Source organism: Anopheles nili, chromosome 3 (genome assembly GCF_943737925.1).
Source record: "Anopheles nili chromosome 3, idAnoNiliSN_F5_01, whole genome shotgun sequence".
Lineage (NCBI taxonomy): Eukaryota > Metazoa > Arthropoda > Insecta > Diptera > Culicidae > Anopheles > Anopheles nili.
In genome coordinates this window covers 4151234-4175574 of record NC_071292.1, presented here as the reverse complement: position 1 = coordinate 4175574, position 24341 = coordinate 4151234, and the positions used below count along the sequence as shown (strand labels likewise).

The following is a 24341-nucleotide window of genomic DNA, read 5'->3' as shown; positions in this document are numbered from 1 at the left end:
TACGCGTTGAGTGATGCAACAGAAGTATCTGCGAAGCGAATCTGCGATCCAACCACGCCAGTGACAGTGGTCAGTATTTTCTGCATTGCTACGTTGCCACTGCTAATTAAGCTAGCACCCATCAAAGCGTCAAGCCCTATTCGACCAAAGTTGAAGCTTTTGCACTGTAGGTGTAACTTAGTCACGAATCTACAGCACCGGAAAAAAGAGCTTACCTTAATCAATGGCTGCACAAACGCTCCACTGCTACTACTGTGTAAGCTTGCCTGTCTCGTGTGGTGAATTACGATAATTTTATTCTTTCCATAAGCACGTTCTGGTGGGACACTTTTTCCACCCACTACGCCCCGACTGACTCTGCAATCACCTCTAAATTCACTCAACAACACTTTGAAGCACCAATTCGCAGGATAGATCTCTATGCATCAAAGGATTTTCTACGACCGTTTTTCAGCTGTTGCATTTTCATTTACTTCGTTGGGCACCTGCACGAAACTTTTTGAATGAAATCATCAGCTGAATTCCGATACCACTTCATTCACAATGCTCGCTACAGGCGACGATCGGTCCCAAGATCGCCAAATCACCATATGACGGGCATTTAACGCTTACCACACGATCACGCTCACGACGGCATGAACCAGCTCGACAGCGATCCTTAGACGATCAGACGACAACGTCTGGACCGGCTGCCGTCGAAGAGTGGACTGATTTAAATGTGAGAGATCGCGGAAAAAAAACATCCCCCAGAATCCATCCCTTAGCGTGCGAGCTCGTGGAGCGATATCCGTGCGCGACGTCGGCAATAAAATGTTGAGACAAAACGCAACCACCCGATGTTGACGGGGACAGGGTTTGATTTTCCTTTCTCTCTCTCTCTCTCTCTCTCTCTCTCTCTCTTGCTTTCTCTCTCTGCCTTTATTTCTCTCACTCTCTTTGTGTCTCTCTTTGGGCAGGATATTGTCGGCAAACGAAATCATTGTGGGAGGTAGTGCCCGCGGAAAAATAACAACAATAATGATGTCAACAACATTTGTTGCAAATCGCTAGAAGTAGCGGAGCAAAGACAATTTAGCCGCAGCTTGGAGAGATCCGTTACACGTATCATAGCAACCATGTGGACGGTGGTTGCCATTACTATTAGCACACCAAAACCTTTCGCCATCTCGTAGATTTTCTATTTGGAGGATTTGATTAAAGGCAGCTCCAGAGTAATGAAATTGTTTCAAATTACTTTGGCATTACTGTTGTTAATGCTATGCACTATTTCGACATGTAGTCAAGTTTTTCATTCACTGTACTCGTTCGTAGTCAGCTGTATTCCCTGGTATGCGCCATCCAGTGAGCAGCTTTACCGCCTCACGACCCACGATCGGCGAACGATCATGATCGATAGTACAACCTCAATCCATGTCGTAGGTGGAGAACTTATGCTCAATATTCGATAGAAAACTGATGGCGGAACGTAGAAGTGAATTTGAAGTAACCAATTTTGCACAATTGAGGAGCGATAAATGTACGAAACGTACTCACATTAAAGATCAAGAAGTAGAGTCCTTTAATGCTTGCAGAAGATAGCACTGTAGCAATTATGTTCTTTAGCTGGAACTGGACGATACCGAAGCGAGTAAAATTCGATGATAAATTTTAAATTCGTTAAGTTCACTGTAACGATTGAATTCAAACGTTATCCTTTGAAAAATACTTCATCGTTTACGTAGCGCATGCGTTTGAACGTTTCTTTGCACCATGGAAACGCAACTTGTTTACTTTGTGTGCAGTTGCCTAATGCACGCTGTAACTATTGTGTCGTTCTAGTACTTCATCGTAGTCACCAACTTGTGGCTGATTGTAACATTGGTGCGTGTTCTGTGCGACTCCCAAACAATCCACGCTAGAGAATGTCCCAGTTGGGAGGAGAAAATATCAAACTGTTGCAAAAACTGTTCAAAGGCGAAGAGGACGATACGTCGGACGAAGAGCGCGTACATGATGGCCCCCAATTCGGTAGTAAACAGATGCATCGTGGAAATCGTAGTGGAATTGTGGAAAACCGATCCCTTCATGATTTTTTCGTTTTTGAAAAAGGTCCCGGTGATGTCGGCGAGCCGGTGGTGAAGCCAAAAACCAAACATACGGGAGATCCGGCGGAACACGTGAAACCGTGCTCGTATGCTCCCCTCGAGACACAACCAGAGGTACAACCGACGACGGTTGAGGAGTGGGAGGCCCAACTGATGCACGAAAACCGTGCACTGTTCGACTCCCGGAAGCAGCCGGAGTACAGAATATCCTACCGACAAACCGTCGCCACCGAGGACATCTATCTGCAGATGAACTGCAAAACGCCGGCCACATCCAGCTGCGAGAACATGATCGTTGAGGTGTTCTTGCGGGAAGAAGATGACACCATCGGCATACACCATATCGAGCTTTCGGTGAAGGAACAGGGAGTTGTTGTGGGATCACCCAAATATTTGCTCGATCTCGTCCTGCCGCACAGGATCAACCCGGACAAGGGCAACGCTGCCTGGATCTCGGATCAAAAAACCCTTCGCTTGACTCTCAAGATGAAGCGCGAATTGGATTTCGTTAATTTTTAACCCACTGCCGGGAGAGATTGTAAAAGACGCTTGTGGTAATAAATACGCCATAAATTACACCTAAAAACCAGTACATATTTCAGCTGCCGGCGACGCACGGTATTTCAACTTATTTAATGTATTTCGCCTTTGAACCGAAGGCTGGAGAATGTTCGTATAAGCTTTGACGGTATGAAAACGTAGCGGATGGTGTACAATTTCATCCTCATTATTAAAAGTAGTTGAAAGGCGCTCCAATTCTGATAAGTTACAAATAATGGTATCTTGCTTGCTCTGCAAATCAGACAAATTGGAATTGTGCCGCAGCTGCAGGCCAATAAATACAATACGATAACTTTCACTTCCAAATGCTGCCGAAACGAAGAAGCCATTCGGATAGGAAGAACGGAATTCAGCTAATCAAATTTCTCAGTTAACTCAATTAAAGATAGAAACCAAACATTAAAATTGTTGTTTTGCTAACTTGTTTAAATTATTTTATTCGTAATTTTATATATAAATACACTGTGTTGTTTTTTTTTGTTTCAATAATAGACTTATTGTTTATCGATTTACGTTACGCTTTCCTACAAACACTCAGTATTGTGTTGAGTGTGTCTATTTTGCATACTTCTGATTTTCAATCGCATTTTCATTCTTTCCGTAGCGTCGTGTCCATCGTTTTTGCGTTTTATTAAACCGGCTTTTACACTTTGCAATACAATTAATGTATTTTTGTGTTTAAACTATTCACATTCTTTTCCTAGTCTATACGAGTTTTTTTTTGTATTCCTTACACTACCGTTAAACCTTTTTTGTCCGACCTACGGTTCGATTCATCTCTTCTCGCTGATCGTTCACATCACATTGCATACAAATGTTCGCACAGGCCATTTCCTCATCATCCTACGCTTGAAAAGCATTTCGTCCGATTGCATTAAGCATCCCATTCGTCATTCGACTCTGTTGGGCTTCTTTACCACCTCGGTCGTACATCTAGACTCCTTTCTTTGCAACATACTTGCGCAGGCCTGATTGTGGTGGCTAAAGTTCTTTTCATAGGATTACGTAATATTCAAGTGCCTTCTTACATCAACTAAGGGATATTATAAGTCGCCTCGTGACTGTATAGTAAATGTTTTAGTTTGTTACGTTAACGGCTCGTAATCAAAGTTCTTACAGATAGAGAACTTGCACTTAAAAAATCAATTTCATTTCGTTTGGAAACCGCTCTTGCCTTCTTCATACCATTGATTTATTCTCCCTGTTCTTTTTATTACATTCCCTAAATGGTATTCTCATAAATCAATATATTTACATTGTTACGAAAACAAAAAAAAATCAAACAAGATTAAATAAAACGTGTATCCATGATGGTCGCTCACACGCTCAAGATAAGTTTCGCTATTTCGCTGCCTTTTCTAGCGTAAGTTTCCATCATTGTAGCCGATTCCTAATCAAGACAGCCCCTTCGCATTGGACACACTCAACGGCGCATGTACATTCGAATCATCTTTTCTTTTTGCCAGTGCACCTTCGACGGACGTATGCTTATCGTTAATACATTTAGCTGGAATCTAAGTGCAGCGAACTACATGCGAAGGAGAGAAGTAGCGATTCATAAACTGTTGTCTTAAGCGAACGGGAACACAATATTTCGTTTTACTATTTTAATTGTTTTTTTTTTCTTCTACGTTTTCATTTCATTTCGCTTTGGGATTATTAATATGCATGTTACTTCCAATGGTCTTCCTCGATTTTATGTACATACCATGCCTGCTAGCTACGTTTATTCTACGAAAACAGTGGGTATATAATCAGTCAAAGGACTAAAGATGGTCAGCTTTGAAGCCACAACCACGTGGATAGATAAGTCGCTAAGTTGATAAATGGCATGCAGCTAACGGTGATGTTTACGGATCGACCATTGGCTATGGACAAAAGACGTATTTCAGCTGCATCCACGTTATGTTTGCATGCACAGTGTATCTGAGAGGAAATCGTTGTCATTACCCTCCAAAAACTGCACTTATTGCTTAACTGATATTTCAATCCATCGACAGTCGCTTCCATGCTCAAAGTGCAGAATTGTAACTGTTGATTCGAATATAGTGATGAAGCCTTTGTTACTGATGCAGCCAAGAATGCAACCATTAAAATACAGATAAAAAAAGGCCAGAAACTAATTTCAAGAACAGGCAAACCTCAATTACCAACCTTACGATAATGGAGGTTCTTCGTACAACCAAAAAATCGTAATCGATTTCGGCAGTTACACACGGAGTGAAAACATCCACGGGTTAGTGCCTACATTCAGACAATCGATATGGTGTCGTATGCCGTAGTTTTCAAACGAGGGTGAATTCAAAAAAATAAATCAATCCTATTTTGCCCAAAAGAACCTATCAATCTACTAACTAATTACATTTTCTGTGATTTGTAGAAGAGCTGTGAAACAAAAGGCGTGATACAAAGGTATATGTTTTGGCAACTTGATTTCTGTTGTCGAGCAGCGTTATATCGAATTCCATGTTATACGGAATATGCCTTTATTTTCAACCGACTAGAAATTCGATGGGAAATAAATGGGCAAAATCATCTAGCATAAATATGACAAAATTACTCTTTGCTAGTCACATCCGCCGCCTCCGAACTGAGATATCACCCCTCTGAAAATTATGGCAAAAAGATAGATATTTTACACAGATAGCTATCTTTTTCCTTTTACAAGTAGGATATGCTGCCTATGCATTCTCCCACGTACATGCAATTCTATAGTGCTTATCCTTCTCCATTCCGTTAATTGTGGGTTTCAAGCAACGCTGTCTTTCATGCTCCTTTTATTTTAACGGAACGTCCTATCCAGGTTCAGGTATTTAAAATTATTCTAATGCCATCGTTTTAACTTGCAGCTTTGCAATCTTTGCATCTGCACCTGCTTGGACTTCCCAGGGTATAAATTTTTGTCCTAAAATTTTTAATTTTATTTTAACTAAAAACCGACCACAAATGCATTAGCGGTTTTGCTTTTTTTTTACTCTCTATTATTTTGCTTAATTATACGTTTAAATTTTGAATTATTGATTGATTTTTTTGTTTGCTTTTTATTTTTGCTCGTTTATAAACAGCTAACAGACTTTTTTTTATTTTTCGCAAACATTTTGTTCAAATTCGATCAATTCATTCCACATTCATTCACCACAGGACGTTCCAAACATTAAACTGATTGTAGCTTTTGAAGCTGTAAAAAAGGGAAACAGCTACGATGATTTCCTGTCTTTCTTAAATAACTGTCTCAATCTCGTCAATAAACTTTCCAGTGTTCCGTCTATATTTTACTCTTCGTGCACATTATTCTTAAAAACCATAAACATGTTATTATGTTGCATTCGTTTCTTCGCGCATAACAAACTTTTGTTAGTATGCCATAATGCTCTTCAGGTTATTCGCAGAATGCATTAAAACTTTGCTAACTAAACGCACATTATTTTTCTGTGTTTTTACGCAACTCGTAGCAGTACAAATAACAAAGCAAATTCTGTCGTATAAACGATGAATGATAAAAATCATTGATCAAAAATTCATTCCATAAAGTATGTAACATTGTACAAGCATTCTCGATAACTGAAACATATTTTTCGAGTGCACAACTAGCAGTGCTTTTGTCCTAATCCGAATCGAACAGAACATTCAACCGTTTGCTGCAATACTTTTCCGCTTTTCGTATCGTACCATACAAGCATCGTCATTTCATCCATTGATCTTTAATCCTTAAGCTAATTGATAAAACTTTTTCTCTGCTGAATACACGTGCAAGCTTTCAATTTGAGTTTGAATAAAACTCCTTGAAATGTAAACGAAAAACTGAACATTAGTTTTCAAAAAAGGCTATGAAAATCACGAGTTTCCACTTCTACTGATGAGCTGTACATATATCGTTCGATTCGCGCAATCGTTGTCTTTTGCTCATAAATTCAATGTGTTTCAATGGCACCAAACTCCGCCAAGACTTTTAATGACGTTACCTCATAGTTCACCCTTTTCGTCGAATGATGTTCAACACAACAAAATAAGAAACACAAACATTGATATGCAAACACAAGATTCACTTTGCGTCACATTATAGAAAAACCTTACCGCTTCAGAACGATTGGCTATCAAAATATTCAGATCAGACTAGCAATCGAACAACATTGCTCGTACTGCTTCGCGCTATTTTGGGTTAGAAAAATTCGACTGCATGTTACTTTGTATACTGTAACAAACAAACGAAATGTCCTGTCCTTCCTAATACAACATCTGGGAAACAAGGGAATGAGCCTGTGTGGAACATCACATGACTCATTCTCGTGCAACTTTTAGCTTCCATCGATTCTCTTCGATTTAAGTTTAGCGTAACTATAGTTCTAGCTTAAGCAAAATACACGACGTCTAACAGTAGACGAACCATGCAAGTAGCGAACTAAACATTTTCCGATCCCTTTTGCGTTTCAATCGCTCCGCTATGGGAATCAATTATTGCTACAGATACACGGCATTTGTAAGATACTGCGGTGTGTGCTCAGTTAAGGATACCCGATTTATCTATACTAATTGGATATTCACCCATAACGTTGGGTGTTTTGTGGACCTGTAAAATCATCTTCTATCCTTCTGAGTACTTGCAACCGTAGCTGAGCCAAACACTCAGACTCCAACACAAGGCGAAATCTGCTATACTCCGCAATGAACAGTGATCCCAACGTAAACCGCATTTCGAGCTCACCAACAGAAATCCAACACGGAATTTTCTGCCCTTCCCTGTCAGTAGTTTAATTACCGTAGTCATAATTAGCAGGATGTGGACGATTAGGAAAATGAGCGAAGAATAGTTATGGCGATCGCGACAGATGCTACAGTCGCTGCAGTCACCAATACGGAACGGTTCAACCGGACTCTACCACCTTTCTCTAATGATTATCACTTACCGCTAGCACTAACGAGATTGCTACTATTATTACTACCACTACTGGTACCCCCAGTTCCATTGTTGCTACTAGTGCTGCTCGTATCTGCCGGCAGCATAGTACTTGACAGGGATCGCGTCATGGGAACATCCATGGAGCTGTTGTTGCTGTTACTGTTGCTGCTGCTCATGCTGCCACTATTTCCGTGAGTGGAGGCGTGATGATTGTTGTTGTTGGTACTACTGTTGCTGTTGCTACTGGCACTGATCAAATTGCTGCTGAGGGTGGTACTGTTGTTGCTTTTATTACCGTTACTACTATTGCTCGTACTACTGCTGCTGCTACTACTGGTGTTGCTCTCTCCCGTTGCCAAATTCACGGCTATCGAAGAAAGATCCGAAGAACCGCCTATACCAGCTCCCGTCGTTGTGTTGTTATTGGTGTTTAATGATCCTCCCGTCAGTGTCGGTATCGTGATATTGGTCGTCGGTGTCGTTACTGTTCCCGGCGACGTAGCAGTGTTGTAGTCAAGCGTAAAGTTTGACGTTCGAGTCATATCCTCCATAGACGCCTCCGGGCAATCTAAGCCGGTGTGCTTTAGCGAACCACAATTGTAACAGGAAGGGGCAGCGGTGCCAGTATAGGGTAACGTTGTCGTTCCATAGACTCCAACACCGCTTCCCGGTACCTTGGTCTGTTGTAACAAGCCGATCTGCGGTGATGGTGACGATCGAACCGCTCCCGGCAAGCTAGTCTGCGTACTAGCCGCTGTCGAGGAAGGCTGCGGCGGTGCTGACATGAAGGTTATCGTACTATTTGGCACAACAGCCTGCCCTGCTGCACCAGCAGCCACCACCGCCGACGGATGGTATTGGTAGAGTACCGGTTCTGTCGTTTGCTGTTGCTGGATCGCTTGAGCGTAGACTGGTGGGGTCCGGAATGCCGTTGCGTGAGGAAGGGTTGTGTTTGCCACTGGTCGATGGGAGACAGTCGTTACCGGTGCAAAAGAAGTTGGACCTCCTGCATACACAAACTGACCCTGCTGTTGGGCAACGGCGGCAGCAGCTTGAGTAAGCAACACCTGTCCCGACACAACGCCACTGCCGCTGGCCCCATTGTTGCCAGTGCTGCTCATCGCAGCACCATTAGTCGTGCCGGTGGTTAGAAAATTCTGCGCCGCACTCGTCACCATTAAATCAGAGCCAACAAACTGTTGTTGCTGCTGTTGCTGTTGCTGCTGTGCAACAGCTTGTTGGTGTTGTTGATGAAGCTGCGAATACGTCATCGACGGAAGCTGCTTCTCAAGCCGTCCATTTACATTGCGCATGTTATTTGACCGATTAGAGCGAATGTGCGGGATTGATGTGGTGCTTACCGAGACAACCCCGGGCGTTTCGGGAGGAGACACGTCACCTGTTGAACCGATCGAGCTACCCGAGTCACTGCCAGTTGAATTCGGCTGATGGTTCATAATGTCCATCATCATGCCGGTGCCTCCCTTTACGTTGTAATTCATTGAGTGATAACTCGAACTTCCTCCGCCATCCCTCTGTGAATGATGCTGCTGTTGGTGATGATATGGTGGAATCTGATTGACGTAGCTTTGCTTCGATTGTCGCGGCAAAGTATTATGCATTTGCCGCATGCCGTTTCGTAACTGCATTTGACTAAACATCACCAACGTCTGATCCTGTAGAAGGTAAAATTGAACAAAGGTATGGACTACACAGCTTCAATACTATTGTGTGATTATATGCATCAAATGCTACCTCATCCACAGGCTTCAAGCTTTGCAATTGTGACTGATTCTGCTGTTGTTGTTGCTGCTGATCGTTTTGCTGATTTCTGCTGATGCGATGCTGTACACTGCTGGAGTGAATTCGTGTGGGACTTGTCGTGCGGCTTTGAATTGGCGAGGATGGATTGCTCATGTGCGGCGAAGACGATGGCGGTGGATAAGCTAACTGTCGATTATAAATACGGCAATTTAGAATTGTTAAGAGCATAGCCTCTAGATAAACTTGTGCTTTACTACAGTGTTCCACGTTTCTTACCTGTGGATAAACGCAATGAACCCAACGCGACGATACGTTCCCAGTCGGTGGACCTGGGGGAGGAATTGTGAAATCGGGCTGCACTGGCAACGGATGTAACGCTTCCAGATAATGTAAGGTTGTTAGGGCATCATTTGAAATCGTCTACAAAAGAAGAAGAAAAAGACCCATTTAGTTTTCCAAAATTGTATGATCAAAAAAGTATGATATAAGTCCTTAAATATCTTTTCTAATCGACAAAGAAAACAAATTTTGAAAATTTTAATTACTGTAAAACGCTTTACTAAACACTTTCTAATGATTTTACCTGCGTTATTCCTGGTAAGCCGGTGTAACTCGTCACCGGTTGACCGAGCGCAGAGCCTTGTTGAAGATTCTGCATGGAATTGGTCGCATTTGGTGGTAGCGCGTGGATGGTTCCAGGCGGAGGAACAGAAGGTGGAGGTGTTGAGTTCTGGAGATGATGCGGTTGCGTTTGATGTTGTTGATGGTGCGGTTGCTGTTGCATTGGCGATTGCTGGGGACTGTTACTATGCAACGAATCCATCGAGTGATGCTGCGATTGTGGCTGCTGCTGAAGATGCGAGTGTTGCCCGTGCTGATGGTTTTGCTGAGGATGTGAATGATGCTGATCTAACAAAGCATCATCCCGTTCCAGGTGCTTCTGACAGGCCTTTAGATCCCAGGATTTCAGCTTAGTAAAGATCTCTGAGCAATGCAGCCGTTGCTCGAAAGAAAACAAGGGATGATTCGTAGCCATGATGTACACTAACAATAGCTCCTGCTGATCATCTTCTTCGAACAAACGCTGTAGATCAGTCCTCGCGCCCCAGCCTTCGAGCGTTTTAAACAGCTCATTGGCGTACGTATGATTGCAGGCGCGGTATAATGCAAGAAACAGGGCCATCTTGCGTCGGATCCGGTGGTCAGTTGGTTCTCCCGAAGCAATGTCCGCTATGAACTCCTGCGGGTTGTTCACCTTCAGCTCGGCACCACGCAACTCAGGTGCGTCACGCCGGCCGAGCTCCTCCAGATACGTGCCGAGGAAACGAAGCTCAAACGGAAGGCACATGTTTAGCATGACGCACATGGTATCTATCCTATTGTAGCTCTTCAGATCTCTAAACCAATTGACGACGTCCTCCTTACAAATCATTTCCAGCAACACATTTGATTCTACGGACACGCGAGTTCGGGGATTGTTGCTTTGCTTTCAAATCGTCCTTCTTCCGTTGCGTTGGTAAAAAGCTTAGATAAAGTAAGCCGTGGAACTAAGATATTTGTTTGCAGGATCTTATGTTTCCCATTCAATTTGCACGGTTGGTAGCTATTGTATTATTTTTTGTTGATACCACACCACTTGGTGATAATGAAACTTATGCTGTTTTGCACTTTTTTAACGCAAATCCTGCTTTATTTTGCCTCAGGATTTACAATATTTTAGACAGTCGTCGTAGCTAGAAAAGTGCCAGTCGTTAGTAAAAATTGCTTCTCCTCTCTTAAGGATTATAAATCGTCACTCCAAAAATCAAACCAGTAATGATTTAATTAAGTTGTGAATATCCTTGTAGTTAATCTCGTACAACTTTTGCAATGGCCATAGTTTACGTAGCGCAAGTGATTAAATTACCAAAACATATCCACCCAGTAGATAGTAGTAAAGTTGACAAGAATAATCACACATGCAGGACCATTTTGATTCCATCCATTCTCGTGCTACGTATGGTTTGACAAGCTCTTATTTTCATCCAATTCGAGGCCATAGAAATCATTTCTGCATCCAACAAACTGGCAGCCGCGTCTGTATCATTCTATCCTCTCGCCAATTACTTATTTTCCAAGCAACTTCTAATTTGAGACGTATTCCCAGCTAAAAAAATGTTACAATGTTAATACGCTGCTTCGGCTGGTGCTATGCTTTCGACACTTTCGCCGCTTCATCAACTAATAGTGCACAAAGTGCTACTGAACCGATCGTAGTAAGCACGTTCTTTCTGGCGATTTGCGTAGTTTAGTCTTGACGTGATTGAGGCACGCACGAACACTTCTAGAGGGCGGTAGTAGTCCGTTAGTGGAGAGTAAAATAAACCTCGTGTCGGTTATCAAGCAAGATAAGCGAAACACAAGTGCAGGACGAAAGACAGGACACTTGCAGCAAATATCCAAATCAAAGTCCAAACGATTTTTGTGCCCGCTTAACGTTTTCTATGGTGGATTAAATCGAAGTACGCGATTGGACAGGTGACACCGGCGGCATGTGGGGGGCGCAACAAAATTGGGCCAAGGCGTGCTGATGGAAACAGGCTTGCAGGATACGAGTGCAATTCGTCAATCACATACTCCGCATGTATACATCACTCGTCATGCTGTTTTGTCATTTCTTTAAACTTCACGAAAATCGACCCAGTGTTACGCACGAGAAGGTTTTTATCTCAGTTCGTTAGTGCTTGCACAAGAAAAATTATGACAACAAATTTCCTTAGTTCTGTGGTTTGAGCTTTTTTTACATTTCTCGAACAAATATTTCACAACAATTCTCACAACTATTTTCCGTTCTAGGAAAACTTATCTTTTCCGTACCGAGGAAAATAAACTGAACAGCTGCACATACAGTGGCATACACACTTCCACAATGTTTCAGATTATAATACACACTGTCAACCAAACGAAGAAAACATGCTCTTGGTACTACACTGGTCAGGCGAAACCAATAAAAAAGAACGAACACAGGGGGAACACGAACTCCGTGGGGCCGTCCTCTGGCTACACCCAAAACACTGGACCTGTCGTTAGCCTGGAAAATAGTTCTTCAGCCAACACTATATTGCTACCTCGTCCGTTCCTATCGATGCGCTGGTTCTGTCAAAATGATGAACTTCTCGTATAGCTCCGATCTGTCGAGGCAAGATCCACGGTTAGCTGTCCTGTCCACGGTGCGCTAACCACACTACGATCCGTGAGTCAATTCATCCGCACCATGTTGTCAAGGGCCGCACAGGCAGGGCATTCTTATCCTAATTTGTCAACCTGTTCGCCCTTGCACACGTTCGTTATTGATGATGAATAAAGAGTACCTTATTTCACACTTTGTGCACTGACAGCCACCATTTGTCGACCGATCCTCTACTGTGTGTTCTTCGCTATTTTCGTAGCGGTCCTTGCCTACAGCCTTTCCTGATGATTGGTCATCTGTGTCCTTAGGCAAACACTGTTTGCTTCTTTTGCGAAGTTTTCGGATATTGCGTTACCCCTACCCTCGCAGTGTTTCGTTTTTCTGTTGTACGGCTTTTGACACTTTCAGGACACACAATAGAATACGGGGCTAGAAAAATAAAGCACGGCGACGACCAAACGCGACGAGAAATGTCTCGGACAATTCTTTTCTCCTATTCTTTTTTCCTTTTACTCTTCTTGTTTTTTTTTTGCTCTTTGCCTTCCTTCCCGCGCAACAGAGACAGATGATGCCTGTCGACGTTGGCTTGCAGCACGTATTCCATTAACAAAATTTTCTTTCACCATTGACATCTCGGTTCGAGCAGCTCCAAAGTCTCTACAAACGAGATGTAATGCTGTTGTAATGATCTACTCATGTTATAAACCTTTCCCACATCTAGCAATGCTTCTAGATTTAAACTTTTCGTTACGAACATTTTACGGAGCATCGCCACTTTCATAAGCTAAGAACAGCTTTCGCTATTTACTATCTTTACTTTTAAATGAAAAACTTGCTTTACAAAAACTTTTAATAATATCAATATCAACTTCTACTATGTACTATCTTTATGTGTTCGATGATATCCATCATGATCGTGTAGTCATCCATTGTTTTCATTCGAAATATCAAACAATCGTATATATTTTAATGCAGTTCCTCTGTTTATTAATCAAAAAAGGAAATATGCATATTATACGGAGAACAAAAATATTCTATAATTCTGCTCCCGTACGTTACAGTTCAATTTTTATTTTCAGCCAACGTGCTAATGAATACAGAATCTCCGCTTGAATGCTCCTGGCTTTTAAAATCCATCATCGTCTTCTTCAGCCATTTCTTTTGCCAATTCTAAATCCTGCTGCTCTCGTTCCCGTCTCTCTTCTGCACTTTCCAACTCCTTTCCATAAGATTTGGGTGGATAACGCATTGCCTTAACACTCTGGTTGTGCAGATCCAAGCAAAACGAAATGCGTTGATGAAAAGCTAGCTGAGGTTCACGCGTCGAATAAATATCGGTGCTCTCCTTGCTTCGCATATATCCTTTCTCTGGGTCAAGCGTAGCTTCAATCACTCCGTCACGGATCGCCTTCGCAACGATGAACTCTGCATCCTCGGGTGAATCCAGTCCAAGCTTACGGGCAATGTCATGCGGACTGATGCGGGAATACGCAAGTCCAATCGAACGGATCGCCGTCTTTATTACATTATGACGCAAGCGAATAATCAATGTAAACGTGTGATCCTGGCGAAACTGTTCGCCGAAGTTTTCTAGCACCTCACCAAAACGCTGCAGATTGCCCATTCGTACCGCTTGTGTGAGCTGGAAGTACGGTCCCAGAGAACGACGCAATGCAGCCTGTCGGAATACCTTGCGCTCTGGGATATCTCCGAGCAACAACTCAACTACGATTACCAACTTCTGCACTGTTTGGCGGAATCCAACGGCGGCCTGTTGTGGTGCCTTCCGAAGCGCTTGTACGAGTTGCTTGTGCGCAACGCTGTATTCTAATTTTGCTGCTTTTATGCGCCCTAGATAGTATAAGAATCGGGCACATTCATTGTTGCTAGCCGTTTCCGGAAAAACTGACTTGTTCACCAGCTTGTCCGCTTGATCGTACAACGAGTAGTGAAGATAGTTACGCAGAAGACAGTTAATAAGGACCGCCTGACCTTCAAAATCGTTACGAAGAGTAGCCGTACGCAGACGGGAGTGCAAAAATGGTCGAATACTCTCCAGATCGTTATTCAGCTCGGCCACACGTGAGTGGTAGAAGTAGCACTTGGCGGCAATAAGATCCAAGGAACGACGATTTTGCCCAACGATCTTCGCCATCAAATCCTGCGAACACTTGGTCGCTTTCATTAGTTCGTTCTTGTCCAAGAGGCGCACCAGCAGTAACAAGTGGAAATACGCGTCAACCTCTGGCACTGGACTCTTGATGGCCGCTCGGGGACGCGGAAGCTCGGGTTCCTGTGTCCCTGCAAGGTACTCTTCGATATACGTCATGATACCGTCACGCTCGGTTCCGGCAGGATATAGTTGCACGGCCAGCGAACGAACGACGGGCAGGCCCAACTTTCGGCGAGTCGTCGGAAGACAACGCAGTACGCGCCAGATGAACCGAGATTCCTTACTCAGCACCGCTTTGTCAATTTGCCGAGCATGATCCCGTATTTCCATGACCACCGCCAATTCGCCGTCTTTCTTCGCCGTTTCCGCATCCTCCGCGCTTTCCATTTCCACATCCACGATGGGCTCGGACGATGCCGCCGTTGAAGTCGTTTGAGAAACCATCACTGAACAAACGATACAAAACTATTCACGTAATACGGTGTCCTTTTCGCCGAAGAATGCTGAAGTGATATACGCAAATAACCACAAAGACTCCGGGAAGATGAGATGTTTCTTTTCGTCTGTGTTTTGTGCCTAGTCATGGAAATTCGAGCAGCTTTATGCTTCCGTCAACCATATTCACGTAGTTTACACATGACGTTTACAAGCAATGTCATCGACTGTGGTTATATGTACAGTTTCGAAGAACGTCGATGCGTATCGTTAACATCATATTTTTCACACCATAGTGGCTTTCATACGGCATCCTGTACAATACCCGTATGACACGAGGGATATAATTGAACTAAATTTTAATTTGCATCTTGGAGAGAGTATACTTGATTGTGAAGTGTAGTGTAGAGTACTCGGTAGAACAAAACTTACTTTATTGTACATGTTTCTTATCCCACGATCTTTTTAAACATGTGGGCTGATACGTTATTGATAGTTTTCATATCTATTTTTACTGCTTTGCTCGGCGAAGGTAAGATACCTCGTACAGCTGATGACATATTTTGGTCTACGACTGTTCTTAATACAGGTAATAAAATTACATACCTCGCTTTCCAGGACTAACGTGGGTAATGGTATATCGCACTGAAAAATACCAAAAATTAAAAGGAGAAGTAGAAAAGCAAAGTAAAAAATGTATGTTACCCATGTGGCAAAGTAGACAGAAATTTTTATCAAATATTTATTATCCCTATTTATAGTGGAAAAGCGAAAGGAAATTTTGGGTGAATCCTTGGACAAAAATCATAAGAAGAAAATTGAACGCGATGAAGAAAAGCTGAAGAACAACAATCGCGATCTCTCGCTGGTGAAGATGAAATCAATGTTTGCCATTGGATTCGCATTCACTGCACTACTGAGCATGTTTAACAGCATGTAGGTTTTCATTCCCATTAAACAACCTTTCTGATTGCTAACTATATCGAATTTTTAACGTTTATGCACAGTTTTGATGGACGTATCGTTGCCCGCCTGCCCTTTGTACCAATATCTTGGATCCAGGGTTTAAGCCACCGAAACCTTCCTGGCGAGGACTACACGGAATGCTCTTTCATTTTCCTCTACATCCTTTGCACGATGTCTATCCGACAGAATATACAAAAAATGCTCGGGTTTGCTCCATCACGTGCTGCTAGCAAACAGGCTGGTGGCCTTTTCGGCCCAACGCCTGGTCAGTTTAAATAAAAGGAACGTATCTCACTATTCTTTCCGTGTTCATAAAATTGGTTATCTCCAAAAAATTTAAAATGGAATGGAACTGCAAATTTCCGCTCCATTTTAAAGACCAGCGGTATGTTTTATCATATTTATGTTCGATGCATTTTTGTTAGTGTTCGAGTTAGCCGAAAGAGACTAAATATACTATAGTATGGAAACAGAACTGGGAAAACGTCTTAGAAGTTTTTTAAAATTTATATTGATGTTTTATTACAACGTATATTGTAAAACAATATCCTTTATTTAGAAGATGTTTGCCTCGTACATAGGTTGGTCGACTATTATTCGGTCGAAACCAAATCTGGTCAGATCGATCGTTCTGAAGCCTCCGTCGATAATCATTTCCGAGACAGCTCTTCCTACAGCGGGTGTTTGTTGAATTCCTGTGCCATAAAAGAGAACATTAAACTAGACTAGTCAAGAACAAACCGTGGATCGGGAAAATAATAATGAAATATATTACCATGACCACTAAATCCAGTAGCAATGTAAAGATTGTTGTAGTAAGGATGAGGTCCTATAATTCCATTTTCATCAAACGTATTGAATTCGTAGTATCCCGCCCACGCATTTTTCACTTTTATAGCCTCGAAACTGGGAACCAGCTGAGCTAGATTTGGCCATACAGTTTGGTCGAAAAACCCATGATCTACGTCCAAGTTATCTATGGGTGGTTCCTCCTCGGCTAGCGGACTTTTTCCGCCAAGATAATTACCACCAAGACCGTCCCGGCGAAAATATGTTCCACTCGGATCAATTGTCAGTGGTGTATTGATTCCTGGGCCTTGATCGTTTTCGCACTGGAAAACATATACAAAGCGCTTTCGCGGTTCAACTGGGAGTGGTATCGAGAGCATTCCTTTTCCCGTGCCTATTCGGGCTAGCCTCGCAAGAGCACCTGATTGAGCTCCGGCAGCAATGATAGCGATTGCAAACTTAATTTCACGCATTTCACCATTTTTTAACTTCACAAATGCTCGATCAAGTCCTTCGTATGAACCCTCCTCGATGCCTTCCGCTAAAATATCCGGTTGGTTTCGAAATCCGAATCCAACCATTTCACCTTCTACGTAGTGTGCACCATATTCGACTGCTCGCTGTTTGAAACCGGAAAGAAGAGCCCAAGGGTCGAACCATCCTTCTTTTTCCAGTCCATGACAGCCAAGTGCAATTCCGTCGGTATTCATCCAAGGAAATCGTTGCTTCAACCGGGTTGCCGTTAACAGCTCATTCTTTGCACCCAGCGAGCACTGAAGCCTTGAATTCTTCTCCAGCTGTTCCGCTCCGGCTTCGCTAGCAAGTAGTAAGTACCCATGTGGAGTGAAATTTAAATTTATATCTTTTCCGAGATGTTCATTGCTTTTCCTCATGAAATCCGCTGCATAGAGACTCATCTGAATGTTCTCCACAATAGAAAATTGTTGTCGAAGACCTCCCACTGATAAGCATGTAGACGCTTGAGAGTATGTTGAATCCTTTTCCAACACCACCACATTCAAGCCATCTCGCGCACGCTTTTTTAGCCAGTAGGCAATCGAAGATCCAACTCCTCCGCCACCGATGACAAGGACATCACAGTGGGATTGAAAATCATCCCTCCGATATCGCTCTAGATAATTTTCAATCGTTTCTGAAGAAGCTGGATTATCTCCACTACTTTTCTTTTCATAATAGCGTGGCAACACGAACTTTTTTATGCGTTTCACATCATTACCAATAAGATTGAGCGTCCGTGAAATAGGATTATCGCGATTTGCTTCAACTTGTTGGGATAAATCTTCTGAATCCCCTTTTCTTTTATCCGGATCTCCATCATTTAATGAGGCATAACATCTGGTGTTATATGCACTTAGGTTAAGCCTTTTTACTCGTCGCAATAAGTAAAGTTGAGACGATCGTCTCTGCAGAACTTTGAACATATTTTATCCCTTCTTTTTCTTATGTTCTCTGTGAAGATTTACCAATCTATACCACGAAATCGATGGCTAGTTCGCTTCCAATTTCACTTTATTGTGTTGTTTCATCCAATTCAAGATAGCAGCAAGCCTGAAACGGATCGACTTTATCTTATCAGTTGCAAAATGAATTATGATGTTTTATTTTAACAACAAATATGATACAACGAGTATTTATTTGTTCTAACACATTACGAGTGATAAATGGATCAAATGGAGCAAATACCAAAAACCCCGCTAGGTGATTGATATTTTTGAAAAACTTGAATATTCTACGACATGCAAATATCATTAAACTAACCGAAGCCATGTAGTAAACTTTTCGGCAGTTCAATTGCATAAACAATTACTTTTTTCCTATGCAAGTCACAGCACGTTTCGTGTTGGTATTCCGGTTTGATGAGCCTTCATTACTTCATATTTAGCTAATATTTTATCAACTATCTCTCTAAGATTTTGCAGTTTCACTTATTGATATTAGTTTTTGATAAATTATCTAAAAAATATAAAAGGATTATTCAATGATTAGTAAACATTTTTTTAATTTGAATATATTTCATACCATAGCAGTTGACATTTGTTGTTTTTACAGTTGTTACGTTTATAATCAAAAGGTAAATTCCCTTTTATTGAACAATTTAAAAAACTGAGAACGTTAAAGTATACTAAAAACAAATTACTTCAATACTCTGGAACAATTTATTTGCATTTAATTTATGTACTTACCACCTTCAATATAAAATGAGAATATTACAATAAAGGATTCAAATATCACACACTGCGGCTAACCTCCGGTTGATCACACCGGCTAAAATGTATAGGCTCATTTGAAAGTTATGTTCAAACTTATATAGCTCAATTGTTGCAATAGTACTTTATTTATTCAATAGTGTATAATAATACTTTGCGTAAAGTCCATATGCAATCGTTTCTTGCATTTTTGAAAAGTTCTTTTCTAGCTTTTGTTACTTACTTTCTTTCTATATAACTCATTTTCTAATTAAAATACTACCACCTTCCTTGATATCTTTTTTATCATAATTAATTGTATAAATTTAACACTTAATAGAGATTTCGTGAGTTCGAAGATTTAATAACATTGCTCATAACTTTATAAACCACCTAAGCGCTCGAAATCCTCTGTAAGCTGAAGTTGAGCAGTTTGTTTATATCATTCGAGTAGTAAGGAAAAGGCCTCTAGTGAAAAGGCACCAGAAGCTTGTCAAGAAAAAAAAACGCGGAGGCTCGGTGCTTCGATTTGCGGCATACATCTTATTTTGATTATTGATGAATAAACGCCATTAGTTCAACAACACTAACCAGTTTTACAAGTAAATCGAGAGTTTAAAACAACCGAGTGCAACTTTCAACAACAGGTAGTTTGGCGTCGCATTTGTGTGTCTGTAATCCATGTTATATGACCACCGGCGATGTTTCCCTGTGCAAGGGACTGACAAACATTCTCTTTACTACTTATGCGTTTTAGACTAAAACGAGCGTTTTTTACAGATAATGCGGCGTAAGGCAGGTTCCAGCGTTGATACGCCAGAAAAGGCAACTCCTCGCCGGTCTACGCGTGGTCGTGGTCGAAGATCACCTTCCAAAAGTCCCGAACCGGAACCGGATACTGACGAACGGGAGTACGCTGCTACTAGTGCCCATGATGACGACAAAAACAGTAGCTCAGAGGAGGAAAGTGTCCCCAGAAAGGGAACTGGCAAAGGTCGTGGGGCTCGAGGTAGGAGTACTTCACGTCGTAAAGCGGAAGAACGACCATCATCTCGACGAAACAGTCGAAGGGATAAAGAATCCCAGGAAGACCGTCCTGATGAGATCCAGTTAGAAGAAAATGGCGGGGAAAATCAAGATGTCACAGTAATACTGAAAGATGCAACTGACACACCAATGGTTCAAATGGCTGAAGAAGTTTTGGACCCAATTCCGGAAGAAGCTAATGAGGATACGGAACCATCTGTTACAATTGAACCGGCAAAAAATGAGATAGTTGACGATGAGCGAGACGGAAGGAATTTGACGGTAACATTAGAATGTAAAGAGAATGAGGAAATGGAGAAAAGTCCACCCACAACTAAGACTGCTTTGGAGGAATCGGATCCAGATTCTAAGGCATCGGGAACGACCAATGAAAAGGTAAGTCATTCTAACGGTGGTGAAGAGGAGAAGATGGAGGATAATGGCAACGACAAGAATAAGAACGCGCGGGAAGAAGCTCACGATGATAGCAAAGCGGTCGTTAACAATCGTTCTCGAACAAGGAAAGAAAGCGATTCCAACGAAAGTGGCCCAGACGAGGAGCAAGGAGATACACGTGTAGAAAAAAGGATGGATCCAAATGCGGCAGAGAAAGATGAACGAAACCAGCATGAACCCGTCACTGTAGCAGATGATTCAATGGATGCCGATGCCAACTCGGATATTGAGGAAGATGTCAAGGAGAATCGTCCTATGTTCAATAAGCATAACGAGAAAAATAACGATGCTCATGAGGACAGCAAAATGAGAGATTCCGACGCCTCACAAGCAAAGGCGCAATCTGTGCTCGACAAAGATATTCAAGATTGTTTCTCCCGTAAAGATGATCAAAATGAAGAGGAGTTAGAAGCTGGCGAAATAAAAGACACGGATCAGAGCATTGCGGAATCTAATGCTACTGATACACTTCACGGTAAAGAAAATCCTCCAAAAGACATCCCACGCATCAGGCCTCTTCAACGCAAGCGTCGTTGGCTCACATCAAAGAATACCGATTTGAAGCCTGCGGTCATCACAATATCGTCGGATTCCTTGAAAAACATAATATCGGACGTTAAACCGGTTCCTCTAGCTGATATAAAATTGGAATCCTCTTCGGAGCCAGAAGGAGGAGACGATGCAATGAGCGCTGATGAGGACGGTTTGGACAAGGCTAAACGTAAACTTCACGATGCAAATGATACGGTCACTCATCAGCACCAGCAACCGTCACAAACTCAGCAATTGCATCAGCGTGTTACAAAATCTTCGGAAACAGAGAATATTGCTATAGAAGGAACTAAGAATCAAACAAATGATGACGCTCTGACTCAACCGAAACAGAAGCCTGTCACTGAAAAAAACGTGATTGCTCGTAAAATTAGCATTTTAAGCGATGATGGCAGTGTAACTGGGGGGGTGACTGGCACTGTCGTTCGTCCTCCGAGTCCTGCGAAGCATCATACGAGCAACATATTGTACATCACAAATCTTGTACGACCGTTTACTGTGTTGCAACTGAAAGGATTGCTTGCAAGGACGGGTAAGATTGTGGAGAACGGTTTTTGGATAGACAAGATAAAATCTAAATGCTTCGTGAAATACGAAACGGAGGAGTAAGTATTTTCCATTAGTTTTTTAATGTAAGGATGCATGTTCTATATAATATCTTTCGCTCGAATGTTTGAATTACGTAGTGAAGCGACAGAAACTCGGCACGCACTACACGGCATACGTTGGCCAGTATCGAATCCAAAGTGTCTGGTCGTGGATTTCGGCAGCGAAGATGCAATGGAAAAAGCAATTATCACAACTTTAGAGGATGGCGCAATCCGCGCAACTGTTGAGGGATCCAAGGAAAACAAGGACTTTGGTTGGTCGCGTGATGCCTCCAAAAAGGAAGAGGTACGAACGGATAGAGTTCAATGTTACACCACTAGAACGTATAGCATCACTTGAATTCGATGAATGTTCTTTTTACAGGACACCCCAGCTCGCCCAGTGCGTGAGTGGGATCTTGGCAAAAAGGATACGTTTGATCAAGAACGTGATGTCAGAGGAGCTCGTGATCGGGAGCGTGATGGTCCGGGTTTAGCAGATAAAGAAAAGCCAACCGATCGAGGGGGACGTGAGCGCGAACGGGATCGCGGACGCACAGAAGAAGGCGCGCGTGATGGGCGAGGAAATCGACTTGATGCAGCTCCTGGGGATCGTGGCGTGGACCGAAAACGTTCCGCAGACCGCGAATTCGGTCGCGAAAGAAGACGTAGTGCCAGTGTGTCTCCAGGTACGAAAAAATGAAATTGTATATTAACGAATATCATCTTAACAATCGTTTGTTTCTTTAGCAAGGAAATTTAAGAAAAAGGAAAATGAACCACCGATAAGGCTGCTAGATGATTTGTTTAGAAAAACGAAGGCCACACCAAGTATATATTGGCTACCACTAACAACGGAACAGGTAATTTGCTTGATTAATATTTGCTCTAGATTAGCATTGCCTGGTAAATCGATAAAAATGTACCTTTTGAATAATGAAACTGTTTTTTTCATCAGATTGCTGTCAAGGAAGAACAACGACGTAAAAACATGGCAGAACACCAACGGCGTATGGAAGAACAGCGCAAGCAAGAAGAAGAGCGTGAGCGTGAACGGAAGCGCGAACGGGAACGCCGCGATCGAGAACGCGATCGAGAGCGCGAACGGGACCGCGAGCGTGATCGTGAGCGAGATCGTGAGCGCGAACGTGAACGTGATCGTGACCGTCGCCGGTCGCGCTCCCGAGAACGCAGCCGTGACGATGGTGGTCGTCGCAGGCACAGATAAGAATATTAACAATACTACTTTTCTCAAACATTTTTGAAGGTTCTTTGAGCATGGAAATGGGGGTAGGAGAAAGGCGCAAGTGGCAAGCTTTATATTTGGTGTGCGCTTGTGAATTTCAAAGAGAAATGATAATCTTTTTCTTTAAAGGAAGGTTAACAATGAACAACTTAAAGATATCCTTAGAATATTAAAACCATAGGCAACAAGCCTAATTCTAGAATGAATGGACGTATAAAAGAACAGAATGCTAGAACGATGGTAAAAGCACAATTATATCTATTTTTGCGTTTGTGAGTGCTGTCCTGTCGTTAATAGAGACTTGTTCATCCATTTCTGAATAATGTGCTTTGTGCTACATTTTGATTTCTAAAGGGTTTCTAGTATTATGAGCGGTTCCATGCGTCTTCAACAAGACTTGGTCAACTCACTCTTTTGTACTAAATGATTTCCGATGGTTTGTTTTCATCATATATAAGCTTTTGCTCGAATATAAAATACTTTTTTATTTCAACGAAGCACATGCAAGGTGTGTTTACGTTATGTAATTTCTCTCCGTTTAAGAACCTGGCGGTATTCTGTGAATTGGGACTTGATTGAAGATGGTAAAACAAGTTTTATTTGTTTACTGGAATTTTACGTACTGCCAGACACAGGTTGGCGTCTACTTTTTTATCCTTCCCCCCTTTTGCTTGAACTCAATATTAGATAAGCATAATATCTAGCTATAAGTGTAAACATTTCACATCCCCTAAAACAATTGCGAGGGATTGCCGCCTTGCAGCGCAACAATGACAGTTGTATGCTAAGTGATTACATAGCACTGAAGATATTTGAGATAGATTGGGTTCTGTGGTGTCCTATTCACTGTAATAAGATCCGCAGTCAAATATTCGTTTCGTTCCTCTCATGGTAATGGGAAAACTGCAAACGCTCCACAATATTTTAGAGACACAAACACCGCCGGTCATCTTTCAACTAGTTGCTGTTGAGCATACAGACGAATGGGCCTGCTAAATGTGACAAATTTCGATTACAACTCCCTCGTCGACAGTAATTTGATTCGTAGACCTTGAAGAGAAAAGTCTAGAAGGTGCAAATTGCAACGTATATGCCATCGACACTGTTCATCCGACATCCTTCCGAATATTTTAATTCGATGCTGTTTCCCGATTGACACAACAGTAAGATGCCGTTTCCAGAGTCATCCTTCATTTAAGGACAAGTGTGGTATACTAAAAAATGTCATGTCGATTCATAGTGTATGCATAAATTGAATCTCTCTTTTTTCTCCAGAAACAATATTTGAAGGTCATCTGACCTAGTGTACCCAGCTACCTTAAACCGATACAGTCTGCAACAGTACATGGGAATATTCTGCAGAAAATTGGCCCCTTGAGCGACATAAATAAATTATATCAGTGTTAAACGAACACGAAAAAAAACACAT

The 24341-nt window shown here is 42.1% G+C and overlaps 6 protein-coding genes across 6 annotated transcripts; 3 read left to right on the top strand and 3 right to left on the bottom strand.

The window, feature by feature from the left end:
* Nucleotides 1-1901: 1901 nt before the first annotated feature.
* LOC128726715 (dynein axonemal assembly factor 6) lies at nucleotides 1902-2603 on the top strand. The gene is made up of 2 exons (XM_053820537.1): nucleotides 1902-2007; nucleotides 2089-2603. Exons 1-2 carry the CDS (start codon nucleotides 1902-1904, stop codon nucleotides 2601-2603), a joined length of 621 nt encoding a protein of 206 aa, XP_053676512.1.
* A 4938-nt stretch (nucleotides 2604-7541) lies between these two features.
* On the bottom strand, nucleotides 7542-10738 carry LOC128727816 (transcription factor mef2A). Its single transcript, XM_053821760.1, has 4 exons — nucleotides 9890-10738; nucleotides 9583-9726; nucleotides 9298-9492; nucleotides 7542-9218 (listed from the first exon to the last, which is right to left on the bottom strand). Exons 1-4 carry the CDS (start codon nucleotides 10736-10738, stop codon nucleotides 7542-7544), a joined length of 2865 nt encoding a protein of 954 aa, XP_053677735.1.
* A 2705-nt stretch (nucleotides 10739-13443) lies between these two features.
* Nucleotides 13444-15092, bottom strand: LOC128723209 (probable 26S proteasome non-ATPase regulatory subunit 3). Its single transcript, XM_053816928.1, has one exon. The coding sequence runs from the start codon at nucleotides 15090-15092 to the stop codon at nucleotides 13602-13604; it is 1491 nt and encodes a 496-aa protein (XP_053672903.1). The 3' UTR covers nucleotides 13444-13601.
* Nucleotides 15093-15427: 335 nt separating this feature from the next.
* Nucleotides 15428-16514, top strand: LOC128725248 (calcium load-activated calcium channel). Its single transcript, XM_053818977.1, has 4 exons — nucleotides 15428-15615; nucleotides 15702-15779; nucleotides 15845-16019; nucleotides 16091-16514. Exons 1-4 carry the CDS (start codon nucleotides 15555-15557, stop codon nucleotides 16326-16328), a joined length of 552 nt encoding a protein of 183 aa, XP_053674952.1. The 5' UTR covers nucleotides 15428-15554; the 3' UTR covers nucleotides 16329-16514.
* A 57-nt stretch (nucleotides 16515-16571) lies between these two features.
* On the bottom strand, nucleotides 16572-18284 carry LOC128723486 (FAD-dependent oxidoreductase domain-containing protein 1). The gene is made up of 2 exons (XM_053817231.1): nucleotides 16825-18284; nucleotides 16572-16744 (listed from the first exon to the last, which is right to left on the bottom strand). Exons 1-2 carry the CDS (start codon nucleotides 18278-18280, stop codon nucleotides 16605-16607), a joined length of 1596 nt encoding a protein of 531 aa, XP_053673206.1. The 5' UTR covers nucleotides 18281-18284; the 3' UTR covers nucleotides 16572-16604.
* A 1544-nt stretch (nucleotides 18285-19828) lies between these two features.
* LOC128725302 (apoptotic chromatin condensation inducer in the nucleus) lies at nucleotides 19829-22894 on the top strand. Its single transcript, XM_053819036.1, has 5 exons — nucleotides 19829-21684; nucleotides 21766-21973; nucleotides 22052-22355; nucleotides 22417-22529; nucleotides 22625-22894. The coding sequence occupies exons 1-5, from the start codon at nucleotides 19829-19831 to the stop codon at nucleotides 22892-22894; spliced, it is 2751 nt and encodes a 916-aa protein (XP_053675011.1).
* Nucleotides 22895-24341: the final 1447 nt, after the last annotated feature.